Source organism: Cylas formicarius, unplaced genomic scaffold, assembly GCF_029955315.1.
Source record: "Cylas formicarius isolate icCylForm1 unplaced genomic scaffold, icCylForm1.1 PGA_scaffold_4__25_contigs__length_36172078, whole genome shotgun sequence".
Taxonomy (NCBI): Eukaryota; Metazoa; Arthropoda; class Insecta; order Coleoptera; family Brentidae; genus Cylas; species Cylas formicarius.
In genome coordinates this window covers 9,652,744-9,672,396 of record NW_026844334.1, presented here as the reverse complement: position 1 = coordinate 9,672,396, position 19,653 = coordinate 9,652,744, and the positions used below count along the sequence as shown (strand labels likewise).

Here is a 19,653-nt window from a genome sequence, read left to right as displayed (position 1 = left end):
AAGACCAGTGGTGTGCGAACCGTATCAAAGCCTAGGCAATGACGTCCAAGCAAATGCAAAATGCACTTTTAAAATTTAAAATTATTATCTTAATATTTACAAATACGTGATTAATTTCATTGCTGCCTAAATTAAAATTAAATTAGTACAATACGTCATTGTAATACTTTATTAGTAAAATATTTATATAATATAATGGGTATCGAGGTTAACGACAATGAGAAAGATTATTTCAAATAAGCATACCTGATTTTCCTTTATACATATTTTAAATTATACTTATATTTCTTACTTTAGAAAGTCTTAAAAATAAACTTAAGCTCTACCCTGATATATCATTTATCATAACCGAAATATATTATTATTATTGATAGCAACATTTTGAAGTGGGGCTAATTCATTACATTTATATTCTACACGATAAATAAAAAAACTTATAGTTTTATAATTATAAATACCTTAAAATAATAAATATATTATTATTGTTACCACGATTACCTTAAGTTATTTTAGTACTAAATAGTGATTTATAGATTCTAAATTGCTTCAATAGTTTACACAAAATATTAAGTTGTGGAATTAAAGTAATTGAAACATCTAAAGTAATAACAATTTGTAAAATCTATTCGTTGTGGTTTTAAATTTTTTCTATTTTATTAATTTTAAATTTACTCATCGAAACTGATTTTTATTATTAGCATATGACGTAAATTAAATTAAATTTTACTATAGTGTATATTTATAGGGTATGTTTAATTTATTTTTTATATAGATTATGTTATTTGTAATCTCTATATTATTACTATTAATTATTAGACCAAGCCTAGTATCAATTTTATTAGGGAGGAAAGGATTAAGTTTAGTAACTTATTCGTTCGTAATTTACAATGAAAATATTATTTAAATGTTGAAAGAATGTTCAGTTATTTTATTTATTATGTTAGATACAGTAAAGAGAAATCAGTAAAGAGAAACTTTATTGGTACGTTTATAAGTTTAGGCGATATGGACACAAAATCGGTGATGACGATTATTATGATTATTAAGCAATTCATTAATCATAAGGCATCATAAAAGAACACAACACGAATCAATCGGTTTCAGAAACAGTAATTTATGTTTAAAAAAGAGTCAGTTTGGTTTCGACGAAAAAATAATTGTTTTTAATTTTCAGAGCCTAATTTTCATTAGAGTTGAAATCTTTGTATGGAGGCACTTGTATGTGAAATTTGTTTTTATAAAATTTCAATTTTACTTTTATTTTATTTTAACCAAAACGAAATAAAACTATGATAAAAGTTACCAAAAATAACTCAAACACAGTATATTAAGTAGGGTGTGGAGATAATACCCGAAAAACAAAATAGGTGAGATATTCTACACGGAACCGGGAAACGGGAACAAAAGATATTAAAAGTTGTTTAGGAAATAAATTAAATTTTTAAATTTTAAGAGTCAGAAAAGCCTAATTTGTGGCAATGTTGGGGTATACACATCGAGAATTTTGCATGAAGGAATCTGTAAGTCAATTGACTAACCAACTAACCAAAACTAATTTAACAACAATATATTAAGTAGAGTGTGGAGATTAAACCTCAAAAACAAAGTAGGTGTGATATTCTACAGGGTTAAAGAACCGGAAACAAAGGATATTCAAAGCAGACTTTCTTTACGTTCGAGTGCCCTTGCATTTACCGAGCGGCGTTTCGTCACTTTTGATATTTAGGTGTAAAAATCGGGGGCAGCGCTGCCGCGCGCGATACCCGCGTCATTGAAAGTGCATTTGAACGAATGCACAAAGTATTTCGCAAACACGATTTTTTTTTCGTAACGCGAAAACAGGTTCGAATTAACTCTTGACAAAATTTTGATTATTACTTATTAAAGACGCCGTTTAAGTTTGACGACGTGCACTTTGCGACCCACGTAGCCTATTCGAAAGAACTACGATCGTTGTATTATTCGCAATTACCCGCCCCCTGCGCGTGCATGGCGACGAGACAATTAAATTCTTATCGAAGAACAAAAGCACACTTTGCCCAAAATGATATTCGATGTCGCGTATCAAAAAATTCACGGTGTACACGGTGGCCACTTCTTCAATGGGATTGTATTTATAACTAACGACCTGAAGCGAAGAAATTATTAGTTGAGAATTGTTTTAAGAAAAGCAAATTATTTGATTTTGGTATTTCCTTAATCGTTAATCTTTCTCGAGTGGTTTGAGACTGGAGAAAACTTTCGCACTATAAAAATGCATAAAAAAACTAAGTACTTTCCTTTTGAGAAACTTTCACGCCTTAGGGTGAAATTTAATTTTGTTGGTGTTATTAAATTATATAAGCTAATTAAATTAATATACATGACTTTTTATTTATTATGAATGAAACTAACTAAAAAAAACTTTTGCTAAAAACAATCCAAAAATCCACGAAAATACAGGGCCTTTTATTTAAAATTTAATCTAGTAGTGCAATAAAGTGAATTCCGAAGACACTTATTTTGAACCCGAACACTTTTGTATAACACTTTTGTTTCTAAAAATTCGAAATCAGTGTGCTAGGAGGGAAATAAAAAAGTAAGATTTGGGTTTTTTAAAAATATTTACTAGTCCACACCTGATAAATTAATTTCAATTTAATTCAATCTACCCTGTACCCTTTAATGGTTAAATCCCATTGAAAAGTGGCCACTGCGTATTCAACGTTCGTTGAATATCTGAACACGTTATGAATAAAATATTCGGAAACTTATACAGCGCTGGATATTCCATAATGCCTCATTAGTCTGAACTACGTGTCCAATTTTTTTTATGTTTATCGTAAAACCAGCGTCGAGGGGGACACTAAAACATGGTCGATAATTTTTTTTTATTATTATTAGAAAATTCTATTCTGGTGAAATTGACTGGTCAGGGTATATAGGAAACCATCCTTTGTTGACTACCGCTTTAAAAAATCCATCCTTTTTCATCCATATAATGTATCTCAAACTATATCGTCTCGCCTTTTGACGGACACTTTTTTTTACCTTTAAACCATCTATTGTTATTTTTGGTATCAATATTTCCACTGATCTGTTAGTGGCAGTGTTGACAAAACTCTTTTTAAAGGGCGTTTTCAAAAAATTGTTTTGCGACAATAACTATATCAATACGGGTTGTGAAAAATATCGTTGATCAATAATTGACTTTCAATCTAACAGCACAAACAATGGTGAACAGGACCTAATAAGAAGATATTGTCTTTATCAAAGTACCTTGGATAAACGAAACTAGACGAAGAAAAAAACCATTATTACTATTGCTCGTGCCACCCTCCATAGAGCTGTTTGTTGTTTAGAAAATTGTGTTTTTTTTCCTGAAAATATAATTTACCTAGCTACATATTATGCACGACTTCTCATAAATTTAATATAAATCAATATTTCAATACTATTCTTTCTATGTACGTCCAGGGACTGCTATAATTCCTCCTTGAATCCATAACACTTTTAAATATATACTATAAATATATACTTAAGAATATTTGAATATAAACAATTAAACAATAACAACGTTTTATTTTGCTAATGATGGTATATTTTTAGAATGGAAGAAAAAAAGCGCATTTTGCTATTAAAATTAGACATCGGGGTTACCGCATTGTCAATTTTCTTTTTTTTTGGAAAGTTTTATTCTTGTGAATCTTTTTTTTGTTGAAAAATAGCATCCACACTTGGTTTTACTTATTATTATTCTTAATTAATGTCTTAAAAAGACGTCAATTTCCGTTTAATATTAAAATGTAGGTACACAGTATTAAATGTGTAAACAAATTGTTAGTTTCATTACATCCGATTTGTTAGACAGTAAAGGAAAATACCGACAAATTGAATTGAACGCATTTTAAACGACATATTACACGTTTTAACTGAAATTAACCAGAGAGACGAGCGAACCAAGCAAATAGTTACAATTTAGCTGGCCGTATCTTGTTTTACAGCTGTTTTTTTCATTGTATGTTTAATTTTGTTTGTTGTTTAACCAAGAACGCATCGTTTAATAGTTGTCCTTTTAAATAGCGGCAACGGAAGTGTAATTAGAGGTTAACGATAGATAAAAAAAATGTTTTCTTGGACAGAATTTATCCGAAACGCCAATGGCAGGAGCTTTTCTGAACGGATTTTGCATTGCCACCAGCCGTGACTGGGTCAGGAACGCAAATTGCTAGTTATAAAAATGATATTGGGTCACTTATTGATATTAAGTCTAGTTAGATCAGCGCAGTCGAAGGGTTGATCCCGCAGACGCAGTGATGTTCTTTCCTGTTTTGTTCGGGTTTTGCTTGTTCCTGTTTTTCGCGTACAATTGGCCCAGAAGGCATTTGTATGTTGCGGCTGCGCGATTACCGGGACCGCCTGCCGTCTTACCCCTTGTCGGAAATGGATTTAGTTTTATGTGCAGAATTGAAGGTAGAAGTGTTACTCAAATTCCAATTCCTTAGTTTTTAGGGTCGCTTCCGGTGTAACCTTCAAAATTTTTAATTCAATATTTTTTAAAATTTATTTTGCACAATCTTATTGTGATCAGCAAGCGAATGTAAATTTTACTAGATCATAAATTCAGAAAAATTTTAAAAAGGAGACTCTCGAGTTCACCTTACCTGAGAACCTGTAAAGAATATCAAAACGACTCAAAGACACCAGTTGTTTCGCTTAGACTTTTAAAACATAATGTTCCCATATATAAAGTGTGTTTTTATTTTGGTGCATAAGTAAAAACTGTCTTATTTTGAATAAATAGCATTAAGGTGGTTCCGAATTTTTTGCAACTTTTTAAACATATCTTATACAGATTGACCTATACCTAAGCCTTACCGTGTCTGACATATTTTAAATTTTATGCCATTTGCAGGTCTAGATATATCTATCGATTTATCCGACTGAAAGTCTCCATTATACATTATAAAAGGAGATTGATATTTGAAAAATAAATACACAGTGATCAAAAAGTGACATTAAACAATCGTTAAAAGTAATTTTTTTGAAATTGAAAAGGGTGTTAGCTATTGACATAATTTTGGACTTAACTTCCTATTAGTGTTTCCTTGTGTTGACATTTTAAAAATAAATAAATATTTTTTCAATTAAACACCCTATTTCTATAATTTTGTTATATTTGATATTTAAAAAAGAAATGCATGTATAAGGTTTCCTATATCAGCTACAATATCAAATAATTAGCAACAAAACGATCTTTTATTATAAAAATGCTAAACACTAAAGAAATGGCACTTACTGTCATTTAACATTTTTTTTATCAACTGTGCCTGGTAATTAAGTTAATTATGTAAAAGATTTTAGCTTTGTATAATGTCTTGAAATGAAAAACAATATATCAAAAAATCAGAAAATTTTAATACTATTATAAAAAAAATTGTACGTGATAAGGAAATATATATTTTAATAAAAAATCTCATTTTTATGTATTTTTAACTTATTGTTACATATAATAGATTCTCTTTGTTTTATTGACTATTAGTGCTTTTTTGTATTAAAAGATTCATTACAATAAAAAAAAACGACGAAGATACAGTTGCAAACGTCAGTTTGAACAAATTCAAAATGTGAAAGAAAGGGATTATTAGAAAAGAAATCCGATAACATACGATCCACCCTGTAGATACCGCTAAACTGAGGTTCTCAAAAAACTTTAATAACGGTAAAAGTAGGCACAATGAAACTCTAAATTTAGTTTTCGATCGAATCATAGTGAAATTTCGTGGAACCAAATCTTCAAAACAATTTTTTTCAAACTACAACGGAAAACACCTGGTATTAATTTTAACTAGTATCAAAATTCCAGGCCAGGAGAATTTTTAACCTGTTTTTTTAAAGGAGGTAATCCAAAAACACAAAAATATAAGCAAACTTATTCAAAATTAAGTTCCATCCTCATTAACTTCAAAATAATGATTTGTATAAATAACAAACAGGGTTGTCAGCTCATGTATATTTAAACTTTTACTTATTATTTACTTATAAAATTTTACATTAAATACAAAGTTTGCAGGTTTTAGAATAAGTGGTTTCCTTTGGGATAGCTTCTTTATTGAGGGACACCTATTTAAATACCCAAGAAATATTTTTCAAAAATAACATAACAGAACACTAAACCAGATTATTTTTTACAAAACACTCTACAAAACTTGATTATCTACAGATGCATAGTTTGTTTACCTCGGAGAATTATTTAATTAAATATTCAAAGGAAATGACTAAGTACGCAATTAATTAATCTTTGTCCGCGATTTTAGATTTATTAAAAAGATGGTTAAAAATAACCGAGAAATATCCGTCACCTTCGAGGGTGTGGTTAGGGCCAAAGCTGGTAGTTTCCATTAAAGATGCCGACCATTTACAGGTAACACGTTTGAGTCTATATAGGTATTTTATTCTGTTCATTAAATTTAATATCACTACCGATATTTGTAGATCGTGTTGCAGTCTTCGAAAATCTCCACAAAAGGCTTCGTTTATAATTTCCTGGAACCTTTCATGGGTCAAGGACTTTTCACGTCCAGAGGTAAGGTAATTTTATTCATCTTCTTACTCCTAGATCGCTAACACTAACAAGTGGTAGGTGTTAAGCATAAAACTCAACGGCGATTGTTGCAACCCCTCTTCGGCACCAAAGTGCTCGATGGATACGCGCATTTTTTTCAAAAACACGCTGAAAACTTGGTCAAGCTTCTGGACGTACACGTGGATGGCAACAACTTTGACGTTTTGTACCTTCTCCATGAAATCGCATTTGAAGCTACCATGGGTAAAACATCATAATTAATTATTTAAAGCCCGGAGATATGAGCCGTTTTTTTTTATATAGAGAGAGTTTAAAAATCGGTTACGATGGCTGAACTAAGCGAAACCAATTTCTAATTTTATACCGTTGGTTTTCTACTATTGTAATAATTTACAACAGATGTAGAGTTTTAATCAGTCATCAAGATCTTTTGTGAGTGCTACAAATATTTCATGGACATAAACAACCATAAAAAACATGGACGCAACCTCTGTCCTTCAATACTTGTATCTTCAGTGTCCGTTTCAATTTTTCTTTTTATGTTTTCTCATTTCCAATTACTTGTCGTTTTCTGGTTATGTGGTTAGTAGTCTTGTTTTTTCTTAGGGATAGGTACGTTTTCTTTTTTCTGTTTACTATTTTAGTTTTCGTTTGTTAGTTTTCTCACTACAATTTTCAAGATAAAGCACAAATTATATACCAGGAAGGAAAAGAGAGAGGCTTAGAGAGATGAATATTAGCTATGGGTAATAGCTAGTCTCCCACTATTTTGTAAGTAACATGTGTCTTAAATTCCATTATCCTCTGACCGTTTTAGACATTCTTTTGGAAGACAAAAATGACCACAACGTGGATTATAGACTAGTTCCAGGCTACATTCGGAGGTAGAAACGCAACAGAATTTTTGGTTTTTGTAAAGTTCTTTTTCGGTATCTTTAATTTCAGATTTTACCAAATTTTCACTGAACGTGTTGTATCCTTCTGGCTATATTCTAATCTAATATTCAAGCTTACTCCCATGTACAAGGAGCAGGAGGAGATGGTGAAAGTTGTGACGACCTTAACTCAAGATGTAAGCGGTAGGGTATTGATATTGATTGATATTGATTGCCGAGTTGCAGGTTACCAACGAAAGGGTACCAGAGATCATAAGACGCATGGAAACTGACTCTGAATTCTCCAACGAGCGATCCAAGATGTCTCCATCTGTCCTGGAAAGAATGCTCGAACTTGTTAGGGACAATCCCGAATGTTTGAGTGAGGAAGAGTTTCGCGATCATATATTGACTTTTGCAGGAACGGTAATTTTTTGGAAATAATACGATTTGTGATGTCTTTCCCCATAGATTAATCAATCAGTATGACCGGATTGAATTTGACACGAGCGGAGCGCAGTGGAGCGAGTGATTAATAAACGAGCGAATTAAAAAGTTTACCGAACGTGTTGCATACTATACTTTTTCTACGACCTTTAGTTTTTAAGTACATTTTCGCAAAACAACACTGACACGACCATCAGAATTGACAAACATCAAAATTCAAAGCGTAGGAAATATTTCCGAAAACATCCTATTACTCTCAAACCCGTTGGATAAAATCCCCGGAATGTTCGAAGTGGCTCGGTGTAATTTCGCTAGGTAAATTTTTTCTACTCCCGTCTGTAAAATACCTAATTACCCACCGATCTAGCGTGCGGGAAGCGTCACTTTTCCACGTCAGTTTCGTTTCCCATGAATCCGAGCCACTTCGGACATTTCCGGCACTCAGATATTTTCGGAGATATTTCCCACGGTTTGAATTTTGACGTTTGTCAATTCTGAGGGTCATGTCAGTGAATGTATTTGTGTTGTTTTGCGAAACTGTACCCAAAAACTAACGGTCGTAGAAAAAGTATAGTATGCAACACTTTCTTACTTGTTAACTCACTCGTTTATTAAAAACGCGCTCCGCTCGTGGCAAATAAACTCGTGAGTCAAATGCCGTTTATCGCACTTGTTGCATAATATACTATAACAACACCAATAAATTTACTTCAAAACCTGTTAAAAAAATAATTCATATCAAATTTTAAGTATAGTTTATAACCAATTTCTTATTGAATTTTTATTTTAGAGTCAAGATACACAAACTTCTGTTGTGGCTTTTACTCTGATGATGTTGGGAATGCACCCGAACATTCAGGTAAAGAGTGACTTTTTATATTTAATTTTTATTTTATTACAACGAATTTCAAAATAAGGTCTTGTGTTTAGTATACGCCGAACGACATCTTTTCAGGACAAAGTGGTGGAAGAGATACGAGAAATCATGGGGGATCGCAGACAAGTATATTTCGACGACACCGGAAAACTAAAATACATGGAAATGTGTTTAAAGGAGGCCATGCGATTATTTCCCGTGGGGCCTTTCTTGCCTAGAGACGTCCTTGAAGATTTCGAATTGGGTAAAAAAATGGTTACTAATCATAAACAAGTTTATGATTTATACTAAAAAATTTCAGCTTTCATCTTTTTACTAAAAGATGAAAAGTATGTTAAATTATAATGAATTTTAAAACAATAATTATTTTATATTCTACTATAACTTTTCGGCACCAACGGGCAACTTATAGCAAATTACATTTGCTCTTCTCAGAAACAAAGATGATTATAAAAAGAAAAAAAAAGCAATCTGTAATATATATTACCTTTGACCGTCACTGGTGTGGCAAAGCAGAAGGTTGTTTCTTTTCTTTTGATTTGACAACTCCACTTTGACAGATGGACTAAAAAAAATGCATATAAATATTAAATATGGCTCGACATCCTTTTCTAAACTCAGATGCATTATTCATGGCTAATAAACACTTAGGAGAGGTACTTTGAAGATACTACTTCCAGATAAATACAAAATACCAAAGGGCTGTTCGTTAATTTTGGGCATTTACGAAGTACACCGAGATGCCAGACACTGGGAAAAGCCTGACCGATTCTATCCTGAGCATTTTGATAGCGAACAAGCGGCGAAAAGGCATCCCTACGCCTATTTACCTTTTAGCGCAGGACCCAGAAGATGCATAGGTACGTATATAAATACAGAAAAATATTCGGCATAAAAATAAATAATTCGCGTTTTAGCTCAGCATTACTCCTACGTAAACATGAAGGTTCTGTTGACGAATATTTTGATTAATTACGTGGTGGAGTGCGAGGGTTGTCTAGACGACCTCGAACTGATGACTGATGTTTCAATACGTCCCAAGAATGGATATCAAATTAAAATCAAACGAAGAACCGGTTGAAACTTTTTTTCGTAAAATTAGTATATGCCTCGCGAAATAGTAATGTAGTTTTTTAAATAAATGGAACAGGACGTATTTTAGAGTTTGCGTATGTTTCCCGAAATATAATGAACGACATGCATACGCTTATGCTGAAAAAATACGGATTTTTTCTTACATTTTTGAGGATTAGAAATATATATTGAAATATTTATAAATTTTGTAAAACAGGCTTTCTAAGATATCTATGTAAATATTTTTTTTTATTTTACATTTTTATATTGTCAAAAATGTTTCATAAAATGTGCATTTCAAATTCCAGAGATTTCATTTGGTAAATTTTGCGTTTCTCGAGCTGAGCACTTTTATTCAATAGGCTATAAACGAAGGAATGGTTCTCCTTTTGAACATTACATAGGATAATTCACAAAGAATGGACAATCTCTAGGGAGATACTAGACACCAAAATATTGATTGAGCTCGACATGCATATACATGTCACTGTTTTCGGAAATTTGCGTATTATTTAAATAAATCTAATATTTATTTTATCTATCGAGCTATGATTAAAACATAATGACAATCTGTAATATTCAATTTTTCAATTTTTCATAGAATAGACTCTTATTTACGATGTTTAACTCTATCGGCTTTTGACTTATTGGAATTTATAAAGTTCAAAATGTTTTTTCGTTTTTTTTTATATATCCTTAAAAGATGAAAAAGATACAGAAAACTATAAAAAAAATACAATCAATAAGAATAAAACCAACAAAATAATAATGTTGAAATTGTCCACATCTATCTCAATATATTTTGCTATACATTCTCTTAAATATATTAGAATGTTAAACAAAACTTCTCTATTATTTCTAAGGATACTCGCTGCTCCATCTATTTTCTACCGCAACTCCTCTAATGAATGAATTTCTTGTACCAAATTCTTCAAGTATGACTCTATTAAGAAGTCCGGAAAGTTTAAGTCTGGACTCTTTGGAAGTTAAACAAACTCACTTGGAATGTATTGTAAAATATATTTGATTTGAATTTTTTATTTCTATTACCAAAATTGTTATTATTAAATTTCATATTTTAAATTTTAAATATAAATAAATAAATAAAAATAATAAATAAAATATAAAAATATAAGTATTTATAAAAAAATATAAAAATGCTTCTTTCAGATGTTCATTACGTTTAATCAGAAAAAAAATGATTCAGAATAACATTTAAACTTTGAACAGGGGACCCGAATTTCCGAAACCAGACACATCAATATAAAGCAAGGTGAACAAATATTTTGGTGTCTAATCTTCAGTTTCGAGATAGCCGATTCATTATGAATCACCCTGTATATTAACTAACGCAGATGTGGCTAGAGCAGGCTAGAGAAAACCGATCACTGCTGTTTTGATAAAAAAAATTGCAGCTCGCAGCAGAAATGTGATAATGCAATGAATCAAAAAACGAAATGTTTTAGAATACATCAAAGATTACAAGAAATAGTCAAATAAAATTATTCACCTCAGTTTCAAGCATCAGTTTGATTTACTCCTCTGAAATATAGATTAGTCGAAAAATGTCCCTTTAAAAGTAATTAAAATATAATAAATGGATCTACAGACTCATGGAAATCGGAAAAAAAAATTATAAAACATCAAACTTTTGTCCGGAGTGATGCTATAGTAAACGTCCATTACCAGAGTAAAGATTTTTAAGTATTGGACGGAAATTATGTGTCCAAACTAAGCATACGCAGTGTGGTGATATGGGAAGGCGCTTCTCTGAAGCTTGACTTGTCGCCTTTCTTCTGATCCCCCCGTTCCTACATATTTTTATTTTGTATCTTACTGACGTTCTTAATTGCAATGATGAGTATTTTTTATGCAAACTCATTCACCGCGTAATGTTTACAGTGTGAAATACTCACGTCGTTCATACTTTGCACCTACAAATTGCAAACAAATTGGGTGCTCCCTGTAAGTGTCGTCAGCAATTGTTATTCTAGTAATTTTATGTCGACCAAGGTCCCCCGAAGATGTAATACCTGTGCGACGTTAAAACAAGCAGTTGTTGTGAAATTGCGGCACAAACGAACCAGTAAACAGCGCACCAGAATGTAAGAGAAATTACACGGCGTTTGGTAAACCGTGTTATCTATTTTCGCGGTTTTTGTTCTTTTGCAGGATTACTACGTACTTAGAAGTGATCGCGCTGGTTCTGCTGGCGGTGCTGCTAGTTTACTACAACTGGAAACGACGGCATTTATATTGGGCAGCCAGCAAACTCCCCGGACCGTTCGCGTTTCCCATCATCGGCAATGCTCATAAGTTCATGTGTAAAAATGAGGGTATGTATTCAGGGCGTTTAATAAGTACGTGGCCAAGATTGCTCTTTTGGCAATTTCAATTTAAAAAGCCTATTTGCGTACAGGGTATACAATTTAAAAATGAATATATATTTGATTTAAGTACTGGTTTGTGAACCAGTTTTAATTATAAATCTTCAACATCAAAATAAATAAGAACTAAAAGTTCAGATTTTCACGAAATTATATATTTTGACATGACAATTGTTTCGACAACACCCTGTCTTTATCAAACATTTGATAAAGACACGGTGTTGTCGAAACAATTGTCATGTCAAAATATATAATTTCGTGAAAATCTGAACTTTTGGTTCTTATTTATTTTGATAAATGGATTTTCATCAAGTAAAAGCCTCCTCAGTTCAATACTTCAACATCAAGTCAAGGTTCGGCATCTACTTTAGCTGAATTCTCAACTGATACAGCTTAACATACTTATTAGGTTTTTTGAAGATTTAAATTTTAAATTGTGCTTAAAAAGCTCTATAAATAGTGCAAATTAGCCCCAAGGCAGGACCTTGATTCACTCCGGAGTAAACTTCAGTAAAAGAACGGTTGTATAAAGTGCGAACTTTTTAGAAGTCGGATTCAATCGGGCTAATTAAAGTGAGAAACAATGTTTCAGTGTTCAAACTAACTTAGTTACACAGTTACAAAATTTTTCCGACACGCCGTGGAAATAAGTCCAAAAAAGACTAGCTAGCTTGTAGCAGATTATAAGATCCTAAAAAAGAACATCGAAAAAACATCTCGGGAGATCAATGTTATTAAAATTACCTTTGGTTTACACGTTTTTTTCATGATTTTGGATTCCCCGGAATTCAAAAGAACCAGAGCTAGTTTTTTTTCTTGTAGCTAATAATTTGCTTTTCTCGAAAGGTGGCGTTCTTTGCATGTACCAAGTTTATTTATTATATTGATAAAAAAATATTAACGAAATCAGTTGTAGAAGAGGCCTATTGAACGCTTCTCAAAAAGATGATAATTTGCTGGAAACGTTTTTTGACGATCTATATCTTCCGGTAGATGGCGCAAATGTAAAACGGGTTGAAGAAAAGACTTGCCAAAGTGATGCATATTTTTCTATTGTAGTAATAAAATAAGGATAGGATGGAAAATTGGACATTTCTAACTAGCTAAAAGGACTCTGAACTGGTTTGTTGTTGGCTCAGGAAATATTCTATGTTTATCCATAGCATCGCAATTTAGCAATCAATGAAATAACGAAATAAAAAGCGTGCTGTTTCGTCGTTTATTTGCACGTATAAAGTAACCTTTAGACTTGTAAAAATCGCTTTTGTGCGTAATTTATAGCACGGGTGGCCGACTAATCGGTAGCGTGTTATCCCTAGGTTAAATACCAGTTGCCAAAAACTAACGACGACTAGCTAGCAAGAAATAATTAATTTAGAACTCCTTTGCTGGAGCTACCTCATTCATCTTTCCTATGCTGAGTGTTAGTTAATGCTAATGCGTTCTTATAAGCTCGTATTACACTGTCCCATAATATATATTAATATTATGTAGTTAATTTAAGAAGTTATATTTATTCCTTAAATTTCCTTCCTTTTGAAGGCATAACTAACAGCAAAACGATCGAATTAAGGGGAAATTAATGAACAAGTTTTTTTTAGAGGTGTTAATGAGAATATATGAACTAATGAAGTTATACTCGGACGTTCCGGTCAGATTTTGGTTAGGAAATAAATTACTAATATCCTTCAACAATCCAAATCATGCAGAGGTAAGTAACCATCGCTTCGTTTTCACATCTCAAAGTTTTATATAAAATTGGTTGCAGAAAATTATGTCTTCCCCCAAATTCGCCCACAAACACGACCTCTACGAATTTATCAAACCCTATTTAGGGGAAGGTTTAGTAACAGGATCGGGTAATTTTGAATTCATTTGCGCCCGCACGAGTTTCCGACACTTTGAGCTTTTAAAATTCCAGGAGCGCTCTACAAGCAGCACCGTCGCATCATACAGCCCATATTCGATTTGAAATTCGCACACGAGTGCGTTTGCATAATGCAGAAACACATCAACATTTGCATGGACAAACTCGAAGAGTTTGTCGATAAAGGAACATTCAATTACGGACACGTGGTACACAAGTGTATGGTGGATATCATTCAAGGTGAGTGTTTTCCGTAAACAGGACACTAACTTTTAAACCAAATCGTTCATTAAACACTTCTATGTACAAACTAAATCTTTGACTACAGATGAGTGTATCCTTCAAAAGAGATATAACTTCCAATTTAATTAATGTTAGTAGTGTAGTGTAGTGTTAGTGTACTTCATAGTTCCGTGTTAGGCTTCTCATTCTGCGACAATGTTACCTGCTTGTAGTACATTTTATTATTTTTTTATATTTCCTGTTTTCTTTTGATTATTTAATACAACGATGATGCCACATGATATTTTTAGAAGTGGCAACGTTGCATTATTGAAAATATTTGAGTTCGTTATAGCAGACATCCAAATCCAAGTACCAAAAATTTTTAAAATAATCATTTTTCCATTCCCGTGCACTTCTCACCTACTAGAGACGAAAAATCAGTCGGTATAGACCGCGGATTTAAGTTTAAATAGGAGGAATATATTACTTAAGAATGAGGTTAAAAATTTAATGGATAATATTAATGGGTAAAATTTGATAAACACGTCTCAAATTGTATTAAAGCGCCAATAATTCGACTTAAATTATTATAAAGGACAGTTGTTATTTTAAAACTCCGTGAAGTATTATTATATTAAATTAATAAAAATCTTGTTCACCCACCAAAAAATAATTTTATAAAAATTCGATCAAATTAAATATAAAGATTTATTTTCTGTTTAGAAATACTGTTTGGAATAGACGCGAAAGTACAACAAAAAGGATACAAACCGTTCGATCAAGCCATGATTGAGTAAGATCGTATTCGCATTTCGTTCAGAGTTGATATGCATTAACTCAAACTTTTCAGCGTTTATAATTTCGGGTTCACCAGGCTCGTAAAGCCCTGGCTACACCCGGACATAATATTCAACAATTCGCCGCTAAAAGCGAGGCAAGACCAGCTACGTAAAACGCTCAGGAAACTGACGCAGGATGTAAATCAGATTCCAAAAGCAATTTTTAAACCCTAAGTCCTAACACGTTGTTCGTTTCAGATAATAGACGCGTCTTACAAAAGAAGGAAGATAACTAAAACTGTCAGAGACTTTCCACCGGTGGTGGACCGACTAGCTGATTTCATCGAAGATAATCCTGGAATTATCGATTCGGAAACGTTCATCGATCATCTCTTAACACTACACGCAGCCGTCTGTATCACTTCAGACATTTCCCAGACCTACCGTACAGTCGGTTTTATTTTTAGGCGGAAGATACCCTGACCATAATCTCAAGTTTCACTTCAGTTTGCCTGGGAATGTATCCGGAGCACCAGGTAAGTCGAGTTGATTCGCCGAATGCTCCTGTTTAACGTGTACTTTAGCAAAAAGCGGCTGCGGAAGTCAGAGAAGTCTTTGGGGAAACGCCGAGGCCCGTCACGCCTGAAGACCTCACCAAACTGCCGTATCTAAGCATGTGCATAAAAGACGCTCAACGTCTGTTCCCCATAGCTCCATATATTCTCAGGAGATGCACCGAAGATTTTGAACTCGAAGGTATAGTAATAATGATTACCTCTTTTATCTGTGTATTTAAATAAAATTGTGGTTTTAATGAGACAGTTAAGAATCTATATCTATATCTACATTTAAAGGAAAAAATATTATCAACAAAAGAAAAAATCATATCAAAGCTCAAATACAAAAATAACAAAAAAACCAAAAAATCATTTCTTTCTGGAAATACGACTTCTTAAAAAAATTTAAACGTTTATAAATTTTAAATTCATATTTTAAAACACCTATTATAAAGAACCTAAATCAAGCAAATGTAATATAAAATAAATAATAAAAAATAAATAAAGCAAATAAATATAAATTTGACAAAAAATTAACATAACAGTACAGTCCAACAGACTAGCATATCCTGAAGTCTAATATATAAAACCCACATGTGGCAAAAAGTTTTAATAATGTCAAAAATTATAAACAACTCTTATATTTAAAAAAATAGCCATAAAAGCAAAGACAGTCAGAGGGCATTCGGTAGAATACAAATGCAACAGACAAAACTTTTGCCAAAATGTTTCTTATTAAACCAAAAGTACATTTTTAGGTTTTTATATGAATTCTTTCAGAATGTTATAGTTCTTATTTATATTTATTAAGTTTAACTTTTGTAAGTCGGAACGACCCAACTGCTATTAAATTAAGAGCTTCATAGAAAATATTCTCTTTAGGAATAGAGATATTTGATTATTAATGTTTTTATGCACTTTATTGATATATCATCCCACATCTATTCTATTTCTACAGATCCTCGTGCGTCTTCAGATTCAAATGGGTTTGAACCACTTATTTGCACAAAATCTCCCCTAATTATCTCAAAAACTTCCTTAGATTCCCCAACATTAAAGCATAATTTTAAAAATGACAACTAATGACAACTTCAACTACCAGTAATAACCACCCATTTCATCAAAAACTTCCATTAATTATGACGACTGCAAAACAAATTATGACAACAAAACCTCCTCGTTTAAGTCTTCAACTCTTTCTCTAAATTGCACTAAAATGTTTCGAAATTCATTGACGTTTTGAAGTTCCAAAAGTACCCAACTGCTTTAAATAATTTTTTTTCCTACTCAAGAATTTATTATATCTGTTTTTAATAAGCAGCACTAAAGTTTGTTGCAAATTCCGTTTTTTTGAGGAAAGCAATTATTGCTATTATATTGAAACATCTAGAACCATCAACATTTTATTGATTTTGTTCTATCTCGGTAATTAAAGAGTCCAGCTAAATTATTTATACACTTACTGACAAATCACTCTTAAACAGTTATGGATTATGCTCATCCGCGTATATCGTGAAGTTGTTTAATTAGCAAGTCCTTCTTCATTTGTAGACAAATGGTTGATACCCAAAGATTCAGCTATTGTGGTGGCAATTTTTAATATTCATAGGGATCCAAGGTACTGGGATAACCCCCACCACTTTCACCCGGATCATTTTCTGCCGGAAAAAGTAAAAGGTCGTCACGTGTATGCTTTCGTTCCATTTAGTGCCGGACCGAGAGGATGTATCGGTAAGCCTCAAAATTTCCAAAACTGTTCAAGACTTTGCCAGATTATAGAGCAACAATTTTGGTTAACTTTTAGGAAAAATCTTGGCCAACACCGGCTTAAAAATATTCCTATCGAACTTGCTGCAGCGATTCGAAATCGAGGCTGAAGGACAACTACCAGATTTGCCGCTACGGATGGACATTTCAGTGAGGCCCAAGAGGGGTTACTTTTTGAGTATTAAAAAACGTGTCTGGAAATGAGTCAATACCAGCGGATTTTGTTATTTATTATTATTTATTGTAATGAAAACTAAAAATAGAAATAAATATGTTTTTTATGAGGTTTTGTTCTGTATACCCTCCCAGAATGTTTTAGACTACTTTTTAGTATCTCGGTCAAATAAACATAAACAACTAACCGGAATATCTTGTGTATCTAATGTAATGCTTTTTATTTGTTCAATGAAGTGGAAGAAAATTAAGTACAGAACTGTCAGTTTTCCCTATAAAGAGTTTTAATAAAGTTAGTTTCGACGTAGAATCCCTCGTTACTAAAGTTCCTATTCCTGAAACTCTCACCATCATTTCAGATATACTAAAATCCGAGAACCTGGAACATATTTTTCTTATAACGGTCAAATTTTTGAACAAAAGTTGGGAACAGCTATGGGTTCTTTCTTCATTACCACCAGTCATCGCGAATATATTTATGGAAGCCTTTCCATCTAAAACCAAAATTATGGAGACGCTACGTCGATGATACTTTTGTTATTTGGCCTCATGGTCAAGAAACCCTAGTAAATTTTCTTAGACATTTAAACTCTATACACCCTAACATTCGTTTTACTATTGAGTTGGAAACTAATAATAACCTTCCATTCTTAGATATTCTTATCAACAGAAAATCAGACCTAACACCACTGTGTTTACAGAAAACCTACGCAGTCAGACCGATACCTTAATGCATTGTCACATCACCAACCGGGCCAAAAATTATCGGTTATCAACTCCCTTTTTTACAAAACTAACTCAGTCTGGGTCATTGAACCCAGAATTAGAACACCTTTCCTCTGCTCTTCTCTCTAATAATTTCCACATTAAAGATATTATGCGTTCCATCACAAAATATACTTCACCACAACCTTCCAATAGCAATGAAACCGAAAGCAATCCCACACTTGCCACTGTTGTCCTTCCTTATATTCAAAACATCACTGACCACATATCAAAAGTTCAAAAGAAATATAAAATCAGATCAAAATCAGATTTATCACTTGTCCAAAAATCTCTGAACACCTTCGATCCGTCAAAGACAAAATTCGATTTGAGATGTCAGGAATTTACAGCAATCTATGCATATGCGGCAAAGATTGGAGAAACCGGACGAAAAATATCAACTAGGCGCAAATAACATGAAATAGCATTAAGACTAAGACAAATATACTCATCACTGCTGTTTTATCTCCACTGCAAGTGTACCTCTTGGATAAATTGGAGAAATTGTAAATTGCAAATTGCAAATTGCAATTGCCATTAAGCGATCCGTTAAAGAAATAAGGTCTTATAATATTATCTCCTATAATCACTGCCCCTATATTTAAAGAAACCCGGCGCTGATGTTTTCCTTCAATTTTTGCACGTGGGTTATGAATGTTCCATTGATGCACATTTCGAAAATTTACAATACCATCACGATTGAATCCAGCCTCGTCAGTGAACAAAATGACATTTAAGAATTGCGGGTAATTTTGAAGTTTTTCTAAAATTTGATTGCATACAATTACTCTCAATTGCTAATCTCCCTAATACAGCGCTTGAATCCTTTAAACATGAAATATCCGAAAATCATTTGTTGCAGCGGTTCTTTTATACCTTGGTCTCCCTCTTTCACCAAGTCTTCCGTTTACGTTGATGAATATCTTAGCAGATAGAACGTTTCTATTGGGATAAAGCTCGATATAAAGCCGTCGTGTTTAATCTGCATTTCCATTTACTCTTCTGTAGAAAAAATGCATATCTCGATATTCAGTACTTGAATATTCCTGATGGGCCATTACAGTAGCAGTTCGATAATAAACTCTCTTTATAAAAATTAATTTTTAACGGATTAGGACAATGACTTTCAAAGTCCCGTTAGATAAAATTTGAGAGGAAAATAAAAAATCGATTTGTGGCTAAACATTAACACTTATCGATATAAAACAAGAGTAACAATTTTTGAGGATTAAGGCAATCTGTTCTATTTTGCAATATCAGTCCTAATAAATGAAAAAGTCATATCAAAGCTCAA

The 19,653-nt window shown here is 32.5% G+C and overlaps 1 protein-coding gene across 1 annotated transcript; it reads left to right on the top strand.

The window, feature by feature from the left end:
- The first annotated feature begins 4,258 nt into the window (after positions 1-4,258).
- On the top strand, positions 4,259-17,666 carry LOC132700875 (uncharacterized). The gene is made up of 24 exons (XM_060668452.1): positions 4,259-4,452; positions 6,297-6,403; positions 6,475-6,565; positions 6,623-6,808; positions 7,383-7,449; positions 7,511-7,637; positions 7,687-7,866; positions 8,678-8,746; positions 8,843-9,008; positions 9,445-9,624; positions 9,682-9,840; positions 10,702-10,850; positions 11,741-11,943; positions 12,011-12,174; positions 13,827-13,936; positions 13,994-14,084; positions 14,147-14,332; positions 15,041-15,110; positions 15,168-15,294; positions 15,355-15,507; positions 15,564-15,632; positions 15,681-15,852; positions 17,205-17,384; positions 17,458-17,666. The coding sequence occupies exons 1-24, from the start codon at positions 4,296-4,298 to the stop codon at positions 17,622-17,624; spliced, it is 3,330 nt and encodes a 1,109-aa protein (XP_060524435.1). The 5' UTR covers positions 4,259-4,295; the 3' UTR covers positions 17,625-17,666.
- Positions 17,667-19,653: the final 1,987 nt, after the last annotated feature.

Bases quoted from the DNA above. Each gene is read 5' to 3' on its own strand.
- LOC132700875 (XM_060668452.1), top strand. From the start codon at position 4,296: ATGTTCTTTCCTGTTTTGTTCGGGTTTTGCTTGTTCCTGTTTTTCGCG. The intron at 9,009-9,444 runs GTAAAAAAATGG...TACTACTTCCAG, and splicing joins CCTTGAAGATTTCGAATTGG to ATAAATACAAAATACCAAAG. The intron at 10,851-11,740 runs GTAAAATATATT...TAATGTTTACAG, and splicing joins AAACTCACTTGGAATGTATT to TGTGAAATACTCACGTCGTT.